The sequence below is a fragment of the Lonchura striata genome, chromosome 11, assembly GCF_050655825.1.
Source record: "Lonchura striata isolate lonStrDom1 chromosome 11, ASM5065582v1, whole genome shotgun sequence".
NCBI lineage: Eukaryota > Metazoa > Chordata > Aves > Passeriformes > Estrildidae > Lonchura > Lonchura striata.
Genome location: NC_140713.1, coordinates 21,743,522 through 21,767,136, shown reverse-complemented (window position 1 = coordinate 21,767,136; position 23,615 = coordinate 21,743,522). Strand labels below are relative to the sequence as shown.

Here is a 23,615-nt window from a genome sequence, read left to right as displayed (position 1 = left end):
GGTAGGAAGAGTCTTCCCCTTGCTCGTAGTTCCAGGCAGAAGAGTTTTCTCTTTGTTCCTCATTTTGGCTGCCCTTGGAGTGGTTCACCAAACGCTCTGTGAGCCTTGGTTTAAAGCAGGGAAGGGCAGATTTTTCTGGCATTTGACAGAAATGACACCAAAGTCAAGGAGGGGGGGGGGGTCTTTCCAGAGGTGGGTTTGACTGGGTGGAGAGAGGAAAAAAGCAAGTAGAAAAGAGTATTTGTGGGGGAGGGTAATATAATTTCTTTTATTCAAGATAGAGGTTTTGTAGCTCAAAGCACAGGGTGCAGAATATCTTTGGGTGCATTCATTGAACATACACGCTGGAATTCCAGAGGTGCCATACAGTAGTGAAATCGTTCCTTTTGGAAAAAATTTGCTTGAAAATAATATCTGTATATTTTTTTTTTTTTTTATACAAAAGATGTGATTGTTGATGGCAAAGCAGCAGCATGGGGTCCATACAAGGCATGGGCAGGGAGGGAGGACCAGGAGCGTGCCCATGTCAATGGTGGGGATCAGGCACTTCCCTGCTGGAGCTGCCAAAAGCCTCTCCTGGTGTCCTTGACCAGCTCCCACTGACCCTCAAGTGCCACCTTGGTGACACCGAGGCTCCTGCAGGGACCAGGGGCAGATTTCACTTGGTCAGGACTGCAGGAGTTAAGCTGGAAGAGAAAAACTGCTCTGAAGGCAGCTCATATCTTATCAAGAAATCTACAACGTTAGGAAAGCTCACAACACAAACTCATTTTTCCTCTGTCGCTGTTGTTATTACTCCTTTTGATTAAAAAAAAAGAAAAAAAGGAAGAAAGGGAAAAAAAACCAACCTGTTTCATATTTGGTATAATACAGGAAGTCGGAGAAAAGCTATTGTACAGCAAATTTTAACCACCAACACACATTTAATATCTAGTGTAGCATTATGGGAAACTAAATGTATGTCTGGACTTATTTTTAATGTTTCCAAAATTCTTTACTATTGAAACATATATGTGGGGTGGAAGATATGCTCATACTCTCACTGTAGTAAGGATGCCATCGAGTATGACCCATAATTACTGTAAAAATGCTAACTAAAGAATGCAGCTGCAAAGTTCTATTGCATAAGGAAGCTTTCTTCTTTAAACTTTAAATAAGCAAGTTTATTAAAATATTCTAAGACACTTACCTTACCCTAGTTACTGGCAAGCTCTAATAAAAGCCACAGTCTGTCACTAGTATACTTTTTGTGTTAATTTTATAAAAATTTGGTGTGAGCTTTGATGGATCATTTACAGTTTATTAACAAGATGATCATCTTCATACAGTTAGAAGGATTTTTTTTTCTTGACCTTACATGCTCACAGAATAAAAAAAGGATCCATATTCATAGAGAACAAACACCCTTTTTTTCCCATGTCTGCAAACAGGTGTGGTAAGTTTACACACACAAAGAAATGCTCTTGTTACTCTTAACTGGAAACTGTGTGTACGTGTGTATGTATGTATATATATATCCAAAATGATGGATTTGTGTGTTTGTGAGGGTATTTCCAGAACAGGGCACCCGTGCTGCTGCTGGCACAGAGGCTGAGACAGAGATCAGTGCTCTGGCAGGCACTGAGAGCTGCTGCTGGACTCAGCTTCTCACCTGCACAACTGATAAAAACATTTTGCCACCTGCCCCAGCCAACGTTCCAGCCCTTTGGCCCTTCAAACCTTGACACTTGGCTGCTCCTCCTGCATCCTCAGCTCCCTCTGGGGCCCAGCTCAGACCAGGAACAAGCCCTGGGGATTTGCATTTCGTGTTTGCTGAACCTGAGCTACGAGAAGGGCCATGGCAGAGCCCGGGGTGGCCACAGGCTCGCTCCTCCTGGCCGCGCTCTGAGCAGCAAGCCCAGCAGGTTTAGCCATGGTGGGACAGCTACAATTCATCTGTGGCTGTGTTCTTCTGCTCCCTCCTTTCTCACCCTCCAGATGAACATTTTATAAAAGCTAAACCTGTGGTATAACTCTTCTCTCTATATAAATATATATATATACATACACTCATACATATACAAATACTAACCCACAGACAAAATATTTTCTGAACAGTTGAATAGCAACAAGTCAACAGATAGAAAAAAATGGAGTCAATCTGGTTTTGTTTTGTTTTTTTGATTTTTTTTTTTTCCTGCTCCCCCAAGGTTGGGTTTGGATGTCATGGTCTTTTAACATTCAGAGTAAATTTTGAGTAAACCTTGTGTCCTGCTGGAGGAATCCGGGGCCAAAGGGCAGAGGGGTGGAGGCTGTCGAACACCAAGGTACAGTCGGACAGATTGAGTGAGATTGCAAACTAAACTGGAGCAACTGAGGCCGAGGAGTGAAGAACAGTCATTGTAAACTGCAATCTTCAGATCTGATGGTTTTTTTCCTTTCTTCTCGTTGCCATGGCAACTCGGTAGGACAGCTTCAAATGGCAGGAATTCTTACAGACCTAAAGGATGAGATGGGGGTGAGTATTGCCATGCAAATCACAGGATCTTTTAACTGTTTGGGGTTTTTGTTCCCCCAGTCAAATTCCTAGTTGGGTGCATGAACATTGCCAGTAGTTAATATCGATTATCTGGGTCCAGAAACAATTATTTGTCAGTGCAGAAATTCCTAGAGGAAAGCCCAAAATGTCATGTGGGGCAGTCAGAGACCTTTGTGGTGCAATTCTGGAAGATGTGGTGAGAGGATAAATCCTGAGCCAGGATCTGATTCCCCTCCTTGGGCACCTCCATCAGTTCCATTTGTGCCCAAGGAAATGCCAGCCTTTCCCTCTCTGCACACCCTGACAAGCAAAGAGCAAACAAACAATATCTTTTGAAAAATAACACTCTAATAGAGCCTTATATTTTCTGAATATACCAGGGAATAAAAGGCCTGGTGTATCACATTGATGTTGCTACAGAACTATAAGATTTTTATAGGGTTTCTAGTAAATAAAGTGAATGTGGCACTTGAATTCTGTTTTAGATGGACACCCTGATAATACCAAGGCAGTGAAGAAATTCAGAAAGGAGAGTTCAGGAGCAAATCTAACATTAGCTGTAGCTCACACTGAACCTATAAAACCAAGGGAAAGACACATCAAAACTCAGTCAGCAAATTTTTGTCAACTATTCATTGTATCTGTACACTTAAAAGATTGTGATATTGCAATATTGACAGTTTTGTCACTACCACAGAAATGTAATGGTCAAAGTTAGATGCTGGTTTGTGGCCTTTAAAAATTTTTAATGATCTGTTTGCCTTTTAGGGCAAATCAAATGTAATATAATTATTGATAAGGCTGTTTTGTTTTATCTGTTTCTTTCTTGTTATCATTTGAACTGATGTCAATATTGAATTTTGAAGCAATGCAGGCACCTGGATGCCAACAGCTGCCTGGCCCCTTCCCTGCAGCACTTCAGTTCTGGTAAACAAAGGTAAATAAAGCAAATTAAGTGCAAGAAATCCATAGAGGTGCTGATGGATGGGGCTCACTGAAGTGAGAAGTTTAACTGAGATTTCCAAATAGGACAAAAATCTGGAATTGTTTGGCATATGGATTTTTAGCCTGCTGCTGAAAGAAAAGGTCTGGCCACAAAATCAGGATCCAGACTCACATATAGGAGATTTATGGTCATGACTGCCAAAGTCTGGATGTATTTGGATTAGGGAGGCCAGCTAGAACTAAATTGTCGTAAACAACCTGATCTCCTGGGTAGTGAAAAGAAAGAATTTGAGACTCTGATCTCACAGACAACCTGAAAAATAGCATTTCCAGATCCCAAGCTTAGTGTCATTAAAGGGCATTTGTTTAATCCTGGCTCAAAGGGGCTGACACTGGCTCTGGGATTGATGAAGCTGCTCTGGATCCTTGGGACATCCTTGGGGGTCTTCCTGCTAAGGACAGGCACTTGGACATGATGAATGAGCAGCAGCTGTGGAGCTGTTCCTGTGCAATCCACAGGCTGAAACGTCACCAGAGAAATCTGTCAGCACAAAATTTATGAATACGCCACCAACTCGAGCAGCCACTGAGCTGCTTCACCAACAGCCTGTAAATAAAGGGCAGGATTTGATGATTTATGTGCACACCTGAAGAAAAGCTTGTATATTTTACATTATATTGACAGACATAATGAATGTTACTACCTTTCATACACATTGTCTGATGTACAAAAACTAGTTGAGTTAATCTTTAATTATGACTCTTTCTCCTTTGCTATTTTTGTATCTATTGAAAGCCAATTTGTCTCTCACAAGGAATTCTTGCCCCTGCCTCTGCAAGAACCACCCCATTCTTGACTGCTTTTACCTCAAAGCTCTACAACCCTTGCCCAGATTTTCTTCCATTGAAATTGCTTCTCAACTTGATCCTTTATTGCTTTGAACCATTTAATCACATGCCTGAAATTCTGATGTTCCCTTGGCTCCTGGGACTTTCTCCTCCCATAATTTTACCATGATTTCTCTAATCACTTTTCCAGCCTGTCCTTTGCTCTTGTTCCTCCAGTTCATTTTTTTAAGGAAACCTTTTTTTCCCCCACTTTGGTTTCTTCCCATTCTCAGTGCCACCATCCTTTCCTGCTCAGCAATCACATCCGTGCTGACACTTCAGAGCTCTTACTCTCTTTTCCCACTTTTCCATTTAGTCTAAAATGTCAGCCTCTAGCTCTGATAACTTTTGGATGTTTTCCTGACAGCTCTGCACAGCTACAACCCAGCTCTTAAATCTTCCCCCTAAAGCACTCCCTTCTTTGATTGCTCAGGACAACACCATCATCCTGCCTCTTGTTCAAGCCTGAAAGCACAAACAAACCAGAGGAGGTTTTTGTCATGGAATCTCCTTTCTAGGTCTAGGTCTGTATATTTAGGTTATGTCAATCTAGAGGATTCTCTCTCACAGGTTGTCCCAAAGGGCTTTTTGTAGCCATTCAAACAGCTAAATCCCCTACCCAGGCTCTCACTTAGCAGGTTTACAGCATCTTTTCTGAGCCCTTGACAAATTGAGCTGCTCTGTGCTCATCTCCTGCCAGCCTTGTGCTCCACACAGCATTTTCCTGCTCTGCCACTTTGACAAAACCTCTGTAGCTGTGGCTCCTTCACTGCCTCTTTCCCCCTGCACATTCCTGGATTTTATCCTGCAGGAAATTTCTGGTTTTCCTCTCATTCACAGCCCATGGTGACAACTTCCCCTGAGGTGTGCTCAAACAAACCTGGACCCCTTCCACAGAAAGCTGTGTCCCAACATCTGCTGGCACTTCCACCAAACTCTTGGCATTGGCAGAGGGTGCCAAGACTGCTCTGAATTCACCTAAGCCTTGGCCAAGGCTGTGTTAAAAGAATTATTCCAAACACTGCCTGGAAGCCATTACTGGTGATTGACCCTTTTGCACAGGTGGATTACTAAAGGAGTAATTCTTGCCTTTGGAAATCAGATTCAACACTCAAAATTATGGTCTGTGAAGTTTCAGTAGACCACCACCTTTGGTAAGTAAGAACATGCAAGATCAAATCAATCTTGGTTCCTTCTATTGCACACAAAATGGATTGGGAATTGCTTCTGTCTAGAGAGCATCATCAGTCTTTTAGTTTCTGTGGTTAATAACTGAGTGCAAATTACAAATTTACTTTCTACAAAGAGTCTGATAAGGTCATGTAAGGTGTTAATTGGACAAACATTCTGGCCAGTAACTCCCTTAGCACAAAATCTACAGGAATCACGGATAGCCAAAGTATTGCCTGGAAAACTCAACCCTGAACGTGAGGAAATCCACTGAAACCAACACAACTGCTCTGTTTTAAACTCACTGGGGAGCTCTGAGCCTCTGCTGCATATTTAAAATCTCTCTCTTCTCCCACCTAGATTTCCAGTGTTCATTGTTGTTTTCTGTATAGGCATTGTCATTCTCTTGTTAGCTTTTCTTTTTATTTATTGTCCCCCATAAAGAAGAAACAAATGAAAGTTCCAGAAATGCTCACACAGAGCCAAATTTTTAGATTCTGCTTCTTATTTGAGCCCCAGCTCACCTGGTGACTTTTTCATTCACTTTGATGGGGTTGCATTGGTTTTTAATTTTGTTGTTACCCATTTTTATGTATTTTATAGCACAGACAATTTATAGTTTGCAGCTGGCAATAGCCCATAAAATATATTAATATTTAAGGAATACTGTGAGCATAAAATGTGCAAATAATGTGTGCAGGGAGCACATTTGCTGATCAATGAGAACTATTTCTTTTAAGAACTTAATTCTCTGTAAGCCTGTGCCTGGCAGGTTTAGATCTGCACATTAATGATAATTAGGCCTAGTAGTTATTTTATTTTCTTTTTATCAGCTCTGTCTTTGTATCTGGCCTCAGCACTCAGGAATTATTACACCTTCTGTGTTGTTTTAGATGTGATTTGACAGAAATTACCTACAATGAGTGATTTGCTGCCCAAGGCACTCAAGCCACAAACATGGGGTGGGAATTTTGCTCTTATTTTGTCCCTTCCACCTTTCCCTTTGGGTGTCCAGGGATGCACAGCAGCACTAAGTGAGGACAACTGGGGAACTTATTTCTCCAAAAATCTCTCTCGTTTCAGTCTCTAATGTGATCTTCACCAATTTTATCTCACAGTTCTCCTCTGCTCTTCTACCTCTTTGATACTTGGGAGACACATTCAGCCTCATTCCTTCCGAGATAGCAGTGAGATAGCACAGAATTGACAGAATGACCAGGCTGGAAAAGACCTTAAAGATCCATAGCAGTGAAAACAGCAGGTTGCTGCCATGTGTTTCTGAATTTTTACATTTCTGGTCCATGGGCCCAGATAAGAAAGCATGGCATGTTCTCACAAGCAGCTGGTGGCTGTAGCCATCAGGGCTTTGGCCTTGGAAGTGAAAATTTCCTTCTGCTGGTCAAGAAAACTGACAAATATGAGATTGTCTGGATCTGATGTACTAATAGCTCTAATAAAAATAGTCATACTGTGGGGATATAGATCTAAGTGCACAGTTCAGGGTAGGGAGACTCATGACATAGAAAATTAGATGGAATAAACCCCTCTTCCTACTCAGCCAAGGTCTATTGATTGTATTTGGAGTTGATGATGGTGGCCAACTCCACAGGAAAGCCATGAATTAGAGTTTCAAAAGCTGATTTGATTTGAGAAGGTGCAATTCACCTAATTCAGCCCAAGTTCCTAATGTTGTTTTCTTCAATGACTACAGAGACCTCTCTCTGCCTCTGTCACACTAACTCAAGGTTTACTCCTCATGTTCATCCACACAACAGAAGAAAACGGAGGATAAAAAAAAAAGCACAAAATTTAAGACAAAGATTTAATGATCTGCATTCCAGGGAAGAAGCAACTGGTAGGATGTAAGTTCATTCCCTGTGGTTCAGGCTGCCAAGAGCTCATATTCCAGCAGCACCTTCCCTTCAGCCAGCTAGTAGTGGTGTTTGCAGAACTTCTGATCTCAGAAAATGCTTTGGTGCTCCCCAGCTTTCCCTGTTGCAGCCAGAGCTTTCTCTGAATATACTTACATATTCCCTGCTTATTTTAAAGATACAGGTCTGAATTGAGCAATTAGAAACCTTTGAAAGATGTGCTCTTTATGAGACCAAGCTCACCCTCTATTTCACAGACTCTGCTTCTACACTGCAGTTAAAACCTCATAAAAATTAAAAGCATTTAAGTTTCTTGCTGACCCTCTGTACAGGAATGAGCTTTACCCAAAATGCATTCATCCTTTAATTCCCATTAAAATAAGAGAGTTAACGCAGCTGGAGTTTGGAGTTCAGCTCATGCATGCTCCATTTCTTTCAATTACCCTTTCATCAGAAATATTACATTAATCTGGCATAATTAAAAGTCTGCATTACATCACGGACTTTATTGAAACCTCAGTAATGCTAAAGAGGTAACAAAAATGATAGAAGAGATCAGAACCATGCGTCTGATTAGGCAGCTAATCAACATCCAGGTACTTCTTTCCTGGATTTACCATCTAGGAAAGGTCACTAATTAGAGACATAGTTATTAGTTTAGCCTTGATGTAGAACTTTGAAAAATATAAAATATTTTCATGTGCATGACTGGTTGATCTGTCATGGGTAGGTTTCAACTGCAGAAGTTTCAAAGTGTTCGCACCATGTGCCTATAAATTATTCTAAATTTCCCCCAAAATCTCATTAAATTTGAAGGAATATTCCCAAACAGATACCCTGTATTTTCATTACTGCAATTAAGAAATTTGGGCTTAATATCAGGTAGAGCAAACTGGTGATCTCACTGGCCACAACACCTTGGGGAAAAGTTTATAAAGACTCCAAAAGTAAATTAGTTTATCCTGAAAATTTGCAGCTTATAACATCACACACAGTTTGTTTCTCATTTATGTGAGAAATTATTTGAAAGTTGTTAAGGATGGGAGAAGCACGGTGTGAAACGAGAATCTCATAATTGCACTCAGAGCTTTGGTGGGCTCTCGTAAATCAGTGCCAGGGTTTAACTGCAGGAGCTGTGTGGGAGCCCAGCACATCCCTCTGGCTGCCCTGGCTGTCTCCAGACCCTGGCACTAAAAAACAGCTGTGGCTTCCATTTTAGCCCATGGAAAAAACTGCCAACTCTGTATGAGGAATTACAAGCCAAAAGGGTGTGAGTAGTGTGGTAGTTGAATTAACACAGGGTGAAAAAGTAGAATTTTAGGGTTTTCAATTTTTTTTTAAATGAGGGGTTCAAGGGGACAAGATGGAGGGATTTGGGCATGTCCTGACCTTCTTCTCCTTCTTCTTGTCCTCCATGTCTTGGTGCGATGGTGACACTTTTCTATTGGTTTAAGGTAGAGACACACTGTCCAACATAAATGATAGATATTTGTAGGTCTCAGATTCAGTCAAAAAGAGAAATGGAAAGTTTCTAACCAGGCAGAAGCCTGAGAATCTGTTGGAAAAGAATGTAAATAAGGTCCTTTATCTCTCTTGTTGTTCACATTGTTTACGGCTAAGTTCTACCACTGTGTGTCGTGCACTCTGCACCAATGGAGTGGGTTGTTTTTACTTCACCAATGGAATTGGCCAGGATGTAGCTCTGTATAAAGAGCGATGCATTTTGAAATAAATCAGAGTTTTACTCCCAGCCTTCTGATTCAGTCTCCTCATTCCTGTCCTGCCTCAACAGCGCCAGATATTGGCACCTTATTGCAAACACAGTACAGGGAGTTTTGGGTATAAAATGGAAGCACCACCCCAAGGGGGTGGGAGTGTGTCACAGACTGACCTGCTGGACAGACTGCAGCTCCTTGGGAAAGCATCTTATAGATAAGGGAAAATAAACAACCTTGAGAAGCCAACCCTGCACATTCTGACTTCTTCTTTGGCCACGCAGGCTGGGAAATGAAGACTTTTGCATTCTCGGGGTCACCTCAGCCTCCAGACCCCTGAGAGAGTGAAACTCTGCCACGTGCTCTGCAGTCAGCCCAGACTGGCAGGGCAGAGGGGAAATGTGCCACCCCCAACTGCCCAGCCTGCACAGGGGGACACAGTCCTCTGCTGAGCTCATGTCACCTGTGTGACACCAGCAGAGGGTATTTCCCAGAGTGGCTCTCACACTGCTAAGTTATTATAATTATATTTATTATAATAATGTATTATTTCATTTTATTATTAGGAGACTGCAGTGGTAGATCCAAAGTAGGGCTGGTGGAAGCTAAAGTGCTTTTCTGAGCCTGGCAAGGGCACTGGTGAATCCTTGTCTGTGCATCCCCTCTTCCCTGTCAGGTACTCACACACACTCCCTGTGTAATGAGCTATTCCTAAGATGTGCATAAAATAAACATTTTCTGAAAGAAAAGTTGCTCAGATGAAGCAAAATTCCTACTCTCCTTGCTTAGAAATTCAGAGCCATGTGCTTCCCTAGGTTTATCAGATAAAAAAACATATTCTAATACAATTCCTGTTCTCCAGGGATACAAAGAATCTCACTGGGAGAGGGGGAGTTTTAGGGTAGAAAAGCCAAGATGTACTCCATTATTATTATTTTTTTTTAAACTGATGTGAATTTCAGTTGGAAACTTTGTCAAAGCAGTGTTGCCTTCACTTAAGCAATAGGGAATAAATGCTTCCTTCATTTCTCAATTCTGTCAAAACTAAACAATTGCAGAGGTGGCTGCCTGCAGCCTGCATGGATATTTTCCCATGCTCTAATCTGATAAATTGAATGGAATGGTTGAAAATATTCAACAAGTGAAATGAGTAAGTACACTTTTAAAATAGCAGCACTGAACAAGTCTGCTGATTTTTTTCATACGGATGCTGAAAATGAAATGCATCAACTGTAGCAGGGAGCCAACCTTTTAAAGGACTGGAAGCTGCTCAGGCAGGCAGAGCTCATCACCCACAGCAGCACAGCACAGGTTACCATCAGTTTTAAATAAGCAGAACATGAACAATCCAGACACATTCAGATCTGTAGGTACAGACTAAACCCAGCTTGAAATCCTAAATTAATAATCTGAAGAAATTCTTGTTGAGTAAAAGTAAAAACTAGAGTGAAGAATTATGCTTAGAAGCCACAGAAAAGGGAAAACCAAGCTAGAAAATTGGCCAGGTTTGGCTGTGTTGGTATCAACCTGCTCATTTCAAATTTTTTGAAGAACTGCTCCTAAAGGTGGCACTTACCTAAGCACCAATCAATGACCTACTCCTATTAATTATATTGATAAAGTGAGGCTTTAAGACCTCATCTAAAATACTCCAAACATTAATGGCCCTTTAAAGGGCTTTGGAAGTATCCACTGTGTATTACAGAAGCAAAGGCAGCATCATCAAACCTTTAGGCACCACAAATCTCCTCCTAATCTTTAATATCCTGCCCAAATCTGAATAGAAAGCTGCTTACATTGAGTTATTTGGATGTTATAGAGGGCAAAATAGGAAAGGAAGAGGAAAAACAGTCATAGGGAAAATAGCCAAGGACCAGACATGGTGAAAAGAAAGGGACATCCCACAGTGTAATGACCATTAATGGCAGAAAAAAATACTTCAATTGGTCATGTATTCAGTGCCAGTTTTTAATCATAGGCCACTCCAGAGCAATTCTGATGATAACTATCTGAAATTCAATATTTATGTGGCTTTAAGAAATTGTTCAGAAAAGAAATACAAAAATGTTATGCATCAACAATTACTGTGAAGTACTGTTGAGAGAATGAAAACATAAAAGCGTTCACTTGGATTCCCAGCACTAAATGGGCTCTCAAACCAATATTTTTGAATGTCCCTTTCATGCCTCCAGAATGACCATCAGCAATAATATTGCAGCTCTTGGGGAAGGAGCTGCATTTGCTGCTGACGTTGCTCCCTTCTGCATTCCAACCACACATCTTCTAAACTGCCCTGTTTGTTCACCTCTGCACTTCTGGAACGTGTTTGAAATCTGTGTAAAATGCCATTTCCCACCTAATTGACTCAATAAAACGGAGTGTTATTAAGCACATTTCAATGTACACCATTGCAATATGGTGATGTGTAATTTGGGGGCATTTCTATTTGTCTTGCCTGGTGTACAAACATCCTGTCCTCAATTATGGACATCCATATGGATTTCTGGGCCATTTCAAGCCCCATTAACTTTAGGTGGGCTCCCAAACTGCACAATATGTTGCATGGCTGGAAAACCTGAACAGAAATCAGAAGAATGGACACAGCTCTGTGTTAAAAGTGAGATTCAAGTCAAGGCTGGCTCAAATTGAAGCAGCCCTTTAATCCCCAAACCATCCTTTCCTTAAAAATCAACCAAAATCTTTTGGGACACAAATAAAAATGGTGTTTTTCTCATACAGGCACTTGAGAAAACATCTATTTCAGTGATATTTAGCTGCAATAATAATAATAATAATAATATTAATGTGGGCCAAAGCATCTGTATAAAAGGCAGTGAGTAATAGTGGATGCTGCTGTTGGTATTTGGTTTAGGAAGTGAGATTTACACCACTGGAACTCACTAAACATCAGCAATCTCCAATTACTTGGAGATCAAAATTTAGGTGATATTTTAGGTACCTACATGGTTGCACTCTCACATGAGAATGCAACTCAAATTAGAGCAGTGGAAAAAAAAAAAAAAAAAGCCAAACAACCACCTCAGTAAAGATAATTTAGTTTTTGCGATTCTAGCCAAAATAGGAATATTTCACTTCTCAGAAATGGGAAAATCTATCTTGCAGACTTCCTTAGTCTTTTTAATTAAACTGATCTTTTTTTAAAACTTATTTAAAAATAAACTGCTCTGAAAAGTAGAAAATTGCTGGAGAAGATTAAAAGGTGTTAAGACAATCTAAAATGTAAAAGGGAACAACCAAACCCAACCAACAAAACAAAGAAACAAACAAGAAGTATTGGTTTTAGCAAATTCACCTATTGGGAACCCTTCCTCCGATCCTTCCTCTGGAACTGGGTTGAACAGGGATGAACCTTTTCCTATTTTTCCTGAGAAAACCCAAAATCTCTACTGGAAAAACTGAACTGTTGAGCCCTGAAGCAAAAAAGCAACCTGATTGCTTAAAACTAAGCCAAGAAATTCAAAATAAAGGCTGAAAAGTGGGAATGTGCAGGTAACAAATCTGCACAGGGAATGGAACGAGCAGTGACCTTAAAGGTCTGTTCCATTTGGAAGCTGCTCTGATTTGTCTTGTTCTGGTGCCTTTCAGGAACGCTTTGTTTCACTTTTCAGCCATTTGATGTTCCTGCACAAATAACATGGGGTAAACAAGAGATACAGGGGCTGCTGTTGCTTTGAAAAATGAGCTGGGTGAGAGATAACACTGCAGGATTAACTCTGCCTGTCCAGCTCTATGGAAATTCAAACTACCACTTTCATATAAATTGGGGTTTTTTTGGCTTTTTTTGGTTGTTGTTTGGTTGGTTTTTTGTTGTTGTTTTTGGGGGTTTTTTTGGTAGTGTTTTAATAATAAACATCATTTTCAAGGGATAAAAAAAGCCACCTGTATTTTCTCTATTGACCGTGCTGTTTCATTCCTCAAATCAGGGATAAAAAAAAAACCAATATAGTGAGGGACAGCCAGCACTAAATAGGAAAAGTTAGTGGAAATTACTAGGAAATTAAATTCAGGAGTATCTCTAAGGCTTCTTTGCAATTGCAGCACAGACTTTTGTGTGAGTCTCTGTTTTTCAAACACACCTGAGTCCTTTCACCCTGACTTTTAACAAATTAATTGAAATGTAGAGACCTCCAGCTTATTTAATTTCTTTAAGAAGGCATTTCCCCACTCATCTCGTGCCTCACTTTCTGTTCAGAATAATTCAGCACTTCCCTTATTTCAGCTCAAGTCAACTTGCAGCTTTGTAGTCCACGGGCCAGGTGAACCAAAAAAGCTTCTCATCCATGGCTGATAGTCAAAAAAGAGAATTTTTTTTTTATTCAATATGAAGTGTTTGAATCCCAGTCTTTTTATAACAAGGAAATTTAAGTAAAATATTAGTAACACGACTATTGTGCCTTTGGTTGTTCTTTTATTCCCTTCATTCCACACATTTGACTCTAACGTGGTCTTTTATGTTGGTAGAATATAAAAGAAGATATGAAATGCAATTACTATTCTATGATTATGCAATTAAGTGAAATAGTTATTATAAAATCAAAAGCCCAGAATTCAAATACTCCTTTAAATACTAATAATAATATAAATAATTTGTAATAATAGATCTAAAGCTTAGTTCTGCCAGTCAGAGTGATTCTTTCTCAGTATCCCACAGGGCCTGAGGGAGATGTTTTTGCTGATTTTGTTATGGCAACATGCACAAATTTATTTTTTGCTTGTTTTCCTTTGTTATCCCTCATCCTTGTGGGATGTTGTAGCTGCTCTCTCACTGAAAACATTGAGGAGCCTTCCAGAGGGAGCCTGTCTGTAATTCTGGCTGTGGTGAGGATCCCTTTTTGACATGAATTCTGAGCAGATTCTGATTGCTGTAGCTCTCCTCCCTGACCAGGAACCCAGGAATTTTTTTTTCCATGTTTTTTCCTCAATGTGAACTACTAAAATCTGAGTTCTGTCTGAATATTTGGCCCTGTCTTGTCTCCAGTAACAGCAAGGAAAAGCTGACAGAGGACAAAATGCCATTACATGAAGTCTCATCTTAAACACAGTCTGCTTTAGTGACAAGTCAGTGACATTATTCTTTCCAATATTTGTCACCATCACCTATCATAACTTTGGAAACTCTGCCTGTCCACTCTCCACCATTCCAGCTTGACCTCAGTAAATCCCAGTGGTAATTAGCACAAAAGTAACACAAAGATGCTCCTTTTCCCAACTCTGTGTTCATCATCTTTTCATTCCACCTCATTGTTTTGTTGCGCAAATCTGCCCATCTATTTTGGCATCTCATATTTTCTATTTCTGGCTGCCAGGAACTCTTAATTTTTTCTTGTTCCAGCTATATCTGCCTCCCCAGGGGCGTCTGGGCAATGGTGCAGCCTGTATCCCATTATCCCTCAATATAGTGAGCACAGTGGGACACTCCAGAACAGGAGGAGCTGCTGGGTTTTGCATCCATTTCAGTTTTAATCAGGCTCTTCACTTGTGTGCTCAGACACTTCAGAAATCTGCCACATCTGACTTCTTTCATGATTTACGAAGGAAGCACATAGTCTAAGTATAGATAATAATTGCACCATTTAAATGATAATACCAAGATGTTTTCTACAGGAAAGATATTCATGCAGGGCTCTTTTACCACGAGCAGCTCTTTGAGAGGGCTATCCATCCTCACACCAGATGTCAAATACAAAAAGAAATACTTTGGCATGAGTTACAAAGTTCATTTGACTGAAGGATTTACCTCCCAGGAACAAGAGCCTCATAAAACACAAACACTGTGAGCAAAGCAAGCCACGTAAGGGTTTTTGCTAAAATTAAACCCATAACTTGCCACTAGAAATGGGACGTTTCATCTGTTCAATAAGCACTAAAGTTCTCTTTGTTTTTATGGCATCATAATCTTTGATTACTCTGATAAATATTTGGACTATACAAAACATTGCAATGGAGCTAATCACAGTTATAAAAAAAATCTGTGTGTGGAAATGAATTGGGAACGGGTTGATAGCAGCACATTTCAGAGAAGTTCAAACACAGAACCACATTATTTTAACAGGCTCCCAGCCTCATTCCTTCCTGTCTCCAGGCAGTCGTTCACACCTGAGGAAAATGCTCAGGGGAGTTGTGGTGCTGAATTGCATAGGCATGGCTGGGGAGCAGCTCCAGAGCTGGATTGGCAGCCATGGAACACCCTTGGGATGCCCTTGGGGTGTATTCCACCCACAGCTGAGCTGGACAAGACCTCTAGCCAAGAACAGCAACTCCAAAAGTGCTTTCCAATACTTAAAACTGGCTTTATAATTCAACCTAAGGAAAATGATCAGACTTCTTGGTGCGGGCTGTAAAGAATCAACATGAAAATGGCAACTTTCCAAAGCAAAAAGCTTTTCCCTATCTCATTGTATTCTGAGCAGATGAATTAATGTAAATAAAGTTCAAGTGCAAATCACATCAGATAAGAAAGTAATTCCAGTGGTGAAAGTCATGCCTGGTGTAGCAGCAGCAGCATTTATGAAGTGGCAACAAGAATATATTTGAATCAATGGGCTGCATATTTATATCACTGCTGCAATAGTGTCACACCCTGTCAAATATTTTTAACATATTACTCCTAACAGCTGAAGTTTGCATTTGGTTCCAGGAGACTAAACCCAGCCCAGCTGAACCAAAGCCAAAGCAGATACTTTAGATGTCACTGATTGAGACTGAGAACAGGAATTTGCACTTAGCATTTATATAGTCCTTTTCATCTTCAAAGAGCATCACAAACATTAGCTGGTACCAGCTCGCTCACAACGACCTTCACGCCAAGCTTTTGGGATAAAAAGAGAAGAAAACAGGGACAGGATGTGTGTTCAAGCACACACCAAGCCTCAGATGTGGAAAGGATCTCTGCCTTGACCTCTCCCCTGCCTCCTGGCATATTTTCTCTCATGGGGAATCCAAAACCTTTCACCATGGCTCAAGTTTGAAGTCACCATACAAGGGATTCTGTTAATATAAGATGAAGGTAACAGTCCTTAAATAATAGATTTACTGTAATAGTTGTAGGATACAGCTATTCCTTTGGAACAGATAGGAATTCAAAACTAACACTGCATCAAAAACTTTGCTGGCAGCTGTCACAGGACTACCCAGCAACACACCCTGTTTTAATTGTGAATTCTGTGGCTTTGAATTCCTACTTTTCAGTCATTCTGGGATTATTTTTTTTTTCCACTTCAAATTCAAGTTAGGAATTTTGTGAGTCTCATTTGGAAAGCTTTCTCAGAAACAGCAGAAATTTCCTTTACCTGTCAGTTTTCTCTGCCCTCCAACCCAGCCTGGCCATTTGATTATCAGCTCTGGGTGGTTCTAAGCCCAGAATCTCAAATGAGTTCCTCATGTTCCAGTCACTTGCACATTTTATGTGGAGGAATATATTGAAGCAGACAGGCCTCGTTTTCCTGGTGACCCAGAACAGCCATTGTTACAGGAACACCTTTAATCTCCTCTTTCTGAGTTTGAATCGAATTCAAAAGTGGGGAGAGATGAAAGCAAGCATTGCACAAATCTGCTACTACAGCTGGTACTTCTCAGTTTATCATATGTTAGCTCTGATTCCCTTTGATTCCTCTTAAAATTATTGCTTCTATTTCTTAATTTGACAATCAGGCATTCATTGCTTTATTTTGTTTGGTTTTTTTTTGGTTTTTTTAACTATTAAAAAGCCCCTTCCCCCCACCTTTCTCACAGCTATTTCCTCATGGAAAAAAGAACCCAAAATTACAGCATGATGATATCAATGTGTGAAGTTAACTCCTCCCTTGGAGGGTTTTCTGATGCAGAGTACCAAAACAACATTTCATTACTTACAGCTCAGCAAAAGACTTACAAAATAAACTGAGGAGTGAGAGGAGGATTAGGGTCAGGCTGATGTGGAGAGCATCAGCTGCACTGCAGTCCATTTTGGATTTCTTGCAGGTACACACTTGTAATCTCAGTTCTGTGGTGTTGGTCAGAGGCGGTTTTCCAGAATCTGTCACTGAGATGGGGATGTTGTAATTGGCCTTTTTCAGGTTCTGAAGCAGGATGACCTGGGCATGGGTATCTGCAAAGGATGAGGGGACAATTAACCAAATGTTGGTTGCTTGGGAGGGTGAAGGAGTCTGCAAACAACATCAGACATGCCAGTTAGTGATGGAAATCAGGAAGAAAATGAGAATACACTAAGAAAAATAACAAAACAATTGAATTGGAGGGAAGAGACAGTACTGAAATTCTTTCATGGGCTAAAATCTAATTACAAGCTTATTCCAAACCCCACCAAAAGAAAGTCTTGTAAGAACCCCTTTTGTTTAAATACATTATTTGGTCTGCAAATTATTGGCAGAAGTTGCCTGTGAAAGCTAATATACTAATAAAATGTTAGGGCACATCACTCCCAAAACAAGAAGATAATAAATTTACTTGCCAAAAGGAAAAAATAACCCTTCTTGCCAGGAAGTACAGGCAAAGCTGCTGAACCACTTCCTCAATTTCCCTGAGAGGGCAGGGAAGGGAAGTAAAGCTCCTTCCAGAGCACAGATCTGCTCCACCGGGGGCTCAGGGCCACAGCAGCTCTTGGCACCAGGTGGGTGTGAAAATTCCTCCAGGGTGTGCCAGAGGGGTGGTTTGATGTTTGGAGAATAGCCAAGAAAACAGCTCCTCCCCTTTGTCCTGCAGGCAGGTACAGCCATCACATCCATCTCTAGTTTTCTCTAAGGCTATGACATGAACTAAAATATTGGAGCGTGCCAGAGAAAAATAATACATTCCAGAAAAAAAAACAAAACAAAACAAAACAAAACAGGAATAACCTAAATTAAGAAGAACGGTTGTACTTTGTGCCCACAATTTGACATACAAACCTACTGCAATCTCATGATCCTCTTACCAATTGTGTAAGGTCCCAGTGCATTGGGATGTTTTATTTGTGAAGAGTTTAAATACTTTAAAAAAGCTTTTCTTTTCTATTGCTAAAGCCCAAAAAAAACTTCCATCCTGTCCTATAGCAAAGCCTCGTGCACCTCCTGCAAACCAATTGTGTGCCATGTGGTGCAGTAATCTTCACAAAATTATCAGTCATTAGTAGCCCCTGATTAATGAAGAAATTGAGAGAAGAAAGTTCAGCCAACACAAGAAGAGAAGTTTCAGGTTTCAGAAGAGCTGTGTCCCACAGGCAGCTGGTCCAGCAGCCCCAGCACAGGGAAAAGCAGCAGCAGTGGGTCCATCCTACAGAACTGTCAGGCAAAACCCCTCCTAAATTCCCCCAGTGCCTCAGGAGGAGTACCCTGGGACAGAGGAGAGGGAGGAATAAATTCACAAAAATCCAAATTACAGCCTTACTGTTAAGCCTGTTGATTCTCCACAACTTTTCTGGGCCAGATTGCTTGCTGAGCTCGAATTTGAATGGATCTGTGTTGGGATGAAGGTCTTTGTCTGATGCTCCTAGAACCACTACCCTGAGATCTTTTGCATCATCACAAACTTTTGCCAGCGTTGGATAAAGGGATGGGACGTTGTCATTGACATCCTCCAAGGTGATGTGCAAAGTTCCTGTACCTGTAGCAGGAGGGTTGCCTATAGGAAAAAAAAACAAACATCTGTTTATTAAATCACATTTCCATAAATTCTCGCTCCTATTTGCACCTGCAGGCTTGCAAAGGGAAATAATTTTTATTGTTCTTACCTCTTTTATATGGAAATTATTGCTTAAAAAACCTGATGAGTCACACTTGTAAATTCATTGCTGATTTTCAGAATGAAGCCTGTCTGATTCTCTACCATATGGAAAATTATTCTAAGGAAACCTCTGGGAGAGGAATATTTTGAAGTTAAAATGAGAGTAGGACATGAATAGATATCTGGAACAGAATCTGTTCATCAGCACACACTGAGAGAAACATACTGGGAACCATCCCCCAGACAGATAGCAGAGGATTAAAAGAATGAAGAATAAGGCAAGTGAGAGGAAAAGGAGGCAGGAGCCAGGTTGTGGGGTGGGTGCCCAGAAGCAGAACAGGACCAGATCATTCCTAACAGCCCTGAGGGCCACGTGCAGCCCTGTCAGCAGCACTGAAAGCTGCCAGAGGCAGCTCTGGGAAATGAGATGGGTTATTTACCCCGTGCTAGCAGTGCTTTCAAACCTGCCAGAATGATTTGCCAGCCCTGACCCCAGAGCCAGCTGCAGAGGTGAGGCTGCTGCTCACTCACCGCCCCAAGGCTCTGTGCCAGGGCTGGCAGTGACAAACCAGCCCCGCTGGCACGGGGGAGCTGGGAGGGCAAAATTTGCCTGCTGGGACCAGCACCTCATTTCTAGGGCTGACCCAGGAGCTGACAAGTGGTAATGACTTCCAGTCAGTGCAGAGGTGTGCCGTGCTGAGCATACACTAAGACAATGAGAATACACTAAGAAAAATAGCAAAACAATTGAATTGGAGGGAAGAGACAGTACTGAAATTCTTTCATGGGCTGAAATCTATTTACAAGCGTATTCCAAACCCCACCAAAAGAAAGTCTTGTAAGAACCCCTTTTGTTTAAATACATTATTTGGTCTGCAAATTATTGGCAGAAGCTGCCTGTGAAATCTAATAAACTAATAAAATGCTAGGGTATGCCAGCTCCCTTTGGCACCCCCTGAAAATCACCTCAAAGTTTTCTGAGAGCACATTTTGTCCTTTATTGTGGCTGGCACTTAACGAGGTCTCATCTGAAATGCTGCACTTGTGGGTTATTTATTCCTCTTTTTTTTTTTTTTTTTTTTTCCTGGTTTAGCACAGGGAAATGTGATCCCTGCATTTCCCTGAGCAGGAACAGTCTTACAAGTCATGAGTAATACAGCACTTTAGTTTCTAACCAGGCAGAAGCCTGAGAAACTGCTGAGAAGAATGTAAATAAGATTCTTTACCTCTCTATTTTTTCACATTGTTTATAGTTAGGTTCACTGCACACCAATAGGTGAGATGTTTTCACTTCAGGACCAATGGAGTTGGTCTGCACAAAGCTCTGTATAAAGAGCGATATATTTTGAAATAAATCAGAGTTCTATGCTCTTGCCTTCTGAACAGAGTCTCTTCATTCCCACCCTGCCTCAACAGCATCAAATAATTTACATTTTTAACCTAACAACTAACTACTTGTGACTCATAATGTGGACTTTTTTATTTAATTACACAATACTATTTAAACCTATGAGGAAGAAAGTAAAGAAGAAGGTAAAGAAGAAGGGCTAGTCTCTGCTTTAAAACTTCTATTTTGTTTTATATATATTACTATATTCTGAAACTTTAAACTCTGCGTTTTCTACTATGTGATATTACACACTTCTATTCAAACTACACACTCATAGCCTTAGTTCTATTATTTAATTTTGGAAGCTTTATGACTTCAGGGTTCTCCTGGGGGTCAGTGCCTGCTAGCACAGAAAGTCTGAAGTTCTCAGTGACCAGGGTTCCAAGAGAAGCCCTTCCCAGAATGGATCCAAGGTGCTGCAGTTACCTGTGCAGCAGGGCGAGGTGCCACAGCTCTGCCAGCCCAGCCCTGCAAGAGATGCCCTTCAGCACAGACCCCTGCCCACAGCAGCCCCATAACCTGGGCTCTAGACAGCTATCCACAGCAGATTTTAATAAACCAAATTATTGCTGTGCTGGGAGAGCATCCCAAGGCAGAAGCAAGTACCCCGTGGTCTGGATCTGATAAACTGCAGCCTGCAGCAGAATGCAATTAGTCCTTTCAATAACAAATGTTACTAATGGTGACACTTCATCTGTTTCCTTCGAGCAGAAATGCATCACAAAGGCAGAACGTTCATCCTTCTCCAGCCTTGCCCTCCCTTCTCATCTCACACTTTGTCATCAGAAGGGTTAGGCTTGAGTTCTTTTTAATGAAAAAGAAACTATTTTTCACTTTTTATTGGACTAATTGAATTTACAGAAAGACTCCTATACACTTTTTGTTCTTGATATATTATTAAGTAAAGTCATATGGCAGAATGGATGAAAAGACATTCTAGTATTTGAAATATGATCATAAAAGCCAGCCTTTCATGCACTTAATTAAACTGCTGTCTTTAATTTTGAATGCATTATTTCCACACTGGACTGATAATGTCTTATGCACTGCCCTTCTTATCTTTCTCTGAAGTCAGTAATATTAAAATCTGCCTTTTGAAATGAAAAAGCCAACAGCTTTATGGATGTCCTGCTATTTTGTCACACACAGATATGGCTGCGTTCTCCCTGCTGTGCAAATGTTTCACTCTTTGTATGGTTCAGGAGCTGGGCAAATATTACACACAAAAAAAAAGAGTGGAAGGAAATTGCCTCTGTCCATTTCAATGACTTATTCTCTGCTTGGTTTATTTATAATGATTTAAACAAAAATCTTTCATTGATTTATGAAGACCTCCAAAAGAAAAGCAAGCAAATGTCAGGTCATAAACTGGAGCTTGTTAACACACGTCATAAAAATGTAACACGAAATGAATCAAGAAAAAATGGTCACAACTCATCCACTGGGAATATATGACTTTCATAAATTTGATGGTATTATGCTATTGAAATAATTCAAAATCCCATGATCTCCAGACGCCTTTGATTTTGAAAGGAAAGTTACCCACAGAATATTTTAATTCTGAAGTAAAACTCTCAATTTGTATTGTCAAACCTTGTGGCAGAAAGTAGAATTAATGAGCAGAGCAAGACCTAAAGGGCCCAACAATCCTGGGGAGAAGCTTTTCCAAGGAGCCACCAACCAGAACTGGCCATCCTTCCTGAGGATGAACACTTGAAATATTTGAGCCCTTAGAGCCCTTGGGGACAGAGAGAATTCCAAACTCCCAGAAGTGGCACATCCAGGAATATACCATGGCAATCATAGGGGTGAAACAGCATCACTGGTTTGTGTAAAAGCTGCAGAAACAGAGACTGAAGGATGGAGAATTTCACAGTGAAACAAAGTGAAAACTTGGTGGTGAACTGACTCTCCAATGCAAGGGGCTGCTACCAGGAAATGTGGATTTTAAATTGGATTTTAGTGCTGCCGGCATAAATGACCATGTTGCTACTGCCAGTTGAAAAAAATTTGTTTGAAAATAAATGTTGTAGAAAAACATACTTTGTATACTTTTAATGATTGAATATTAATGAAAAGCTGAACAGAATTGTTGCCCTGATTTTTAAAAGCGTTAAGGTTTTTATAGTTTTTTTGGAAGTTTTAAAGTTCTTTTAAAAGTTTCTATGCCTTCTAATGTTTAGCTATTTCTACTAGAGTTCTCACACACTGTTAATGTAAATAATTATTGTTTTACTTTCTTCTTTGTAAGAAAAGAGAATTGAGAGACAGTTTGACCAGTGTGGTTGGAGAAGTAGCAATTTCATCCTCCAATCCACTCTCACTTTTAGAATTCTATATATTGTGAAGTCAGAAATAAAATTAACACTTTTCCTCTTTTAAACTTGCCAAGCTTTTATTTACTCATTTTGTATCCAATAGCGACACAGAATATCAGAATTCTTGGAGTAAAGTCTCATGACTTCCACACTGCTCTTCAAACAAGGACAGTGATTTTCTAATGATGCTTTCTAACGATGGTGCTCTGAGAATCCAGACACAAATTTCTGTCTCATCCCTCACAGTGGGTTTTTTTTCCCCTCCATATGCTGTTTTTCTGCTCAGAAGATCTGTGTGCTCGGTGCTTTGGCAGCAGTCCCCTCCTGCAGACAGCCCCGTTCCTCTGCATCCCATGGGCAGGGTGAGCTCCACCAACATCAGCCATGTTGCCCTGATTTTTAAAAGTGTTTTCTTTCATAGTTCTTTTGAAAGTTTTAAAGTTCTCATAAAACTTCTTTAGCCTTCTGATGATGTTTCCATATTTCTACTGGAGTTCTCACACACTGTTCATGCAAATAATGATTGTTTTGCATTCTTTGTGAGAAGAAAGAATTGATGGGCTGTTGGTTTGAGCAGTGTGGTTGGAGAAGTGGCAATTTCATCCTCCAATCCACTCTCACTTTTGGAATTCTATATATTGCGAGGTCAGAAATAAAACTGGCTCTTTTTCTCTCTTGAACTCACCCAGCTTCTCTGTACTCATTTAATGTCCAACGGCAGCACAGCCAAAACAAATGGAACCAGGAGAGGGGGAAGGCACCAAAATCTGGGTGTGCTGCTCACAGAACTGCCCTCCTCAAAGCCATACGCTGCCATTTTGTCCCTAATTCCCCATAAACTCAAATTTCCTATGCATTTTCCATCTATATTAACATACAGATGCTTTGTAAAAGATAGAAAATAAAGATATAAAAGATATAAAGTTAATACATATAATTAATAATGAACTAATATATAAAGTAAATATATAAAATATAAAGAAATATAAAATATATAAAATAAAAAGTATCTATTATACATCTATTTATAATACATATAATATATTATGTAGTAAATATATAAAAATATAGCAAACATAA

At 40.3% G+C, this 23,615-nt stretch overlaps 1 protein-coding gene across 2 annotated transcripts in view; it reads right to left on the bottom strand.

Annotated features, from left to right (window-relative positions):
- Positions 1-240: 240 nt before the first annotated feature.
- The window catches only part of CDH13 (cadherin 13), a 459,552-nt gene continuing 436,177 nt past the window's right edge, over positions 241-23,615 (bottom strand). Inside the window, exons 12-14 of one of the 2 annotated variants that reach the window (XM_085589892.1) lie at positions 18,492-18,725; positions 16,999-17,214; positions 241-2,479 (exon numbers count right to left, since the gene is read on the bottom strand). In XM_085589892.1, the coding sequence (XP_085446018.1) occupies positions 2,472-2,479; positions 16,999-17,214; positions 18,492-18,725 (458 nt within the window). In that variant the 3' untranslated portion in view covers positions 241-2,471. Of the gene's footprint in view, positions 2,480-16,960; positions 17,215-18,491; positions 18,726-23,615 lie in introns of those variants that run through there. The other variant, XM_085589891.1, reaches the window with a different exon arrangement.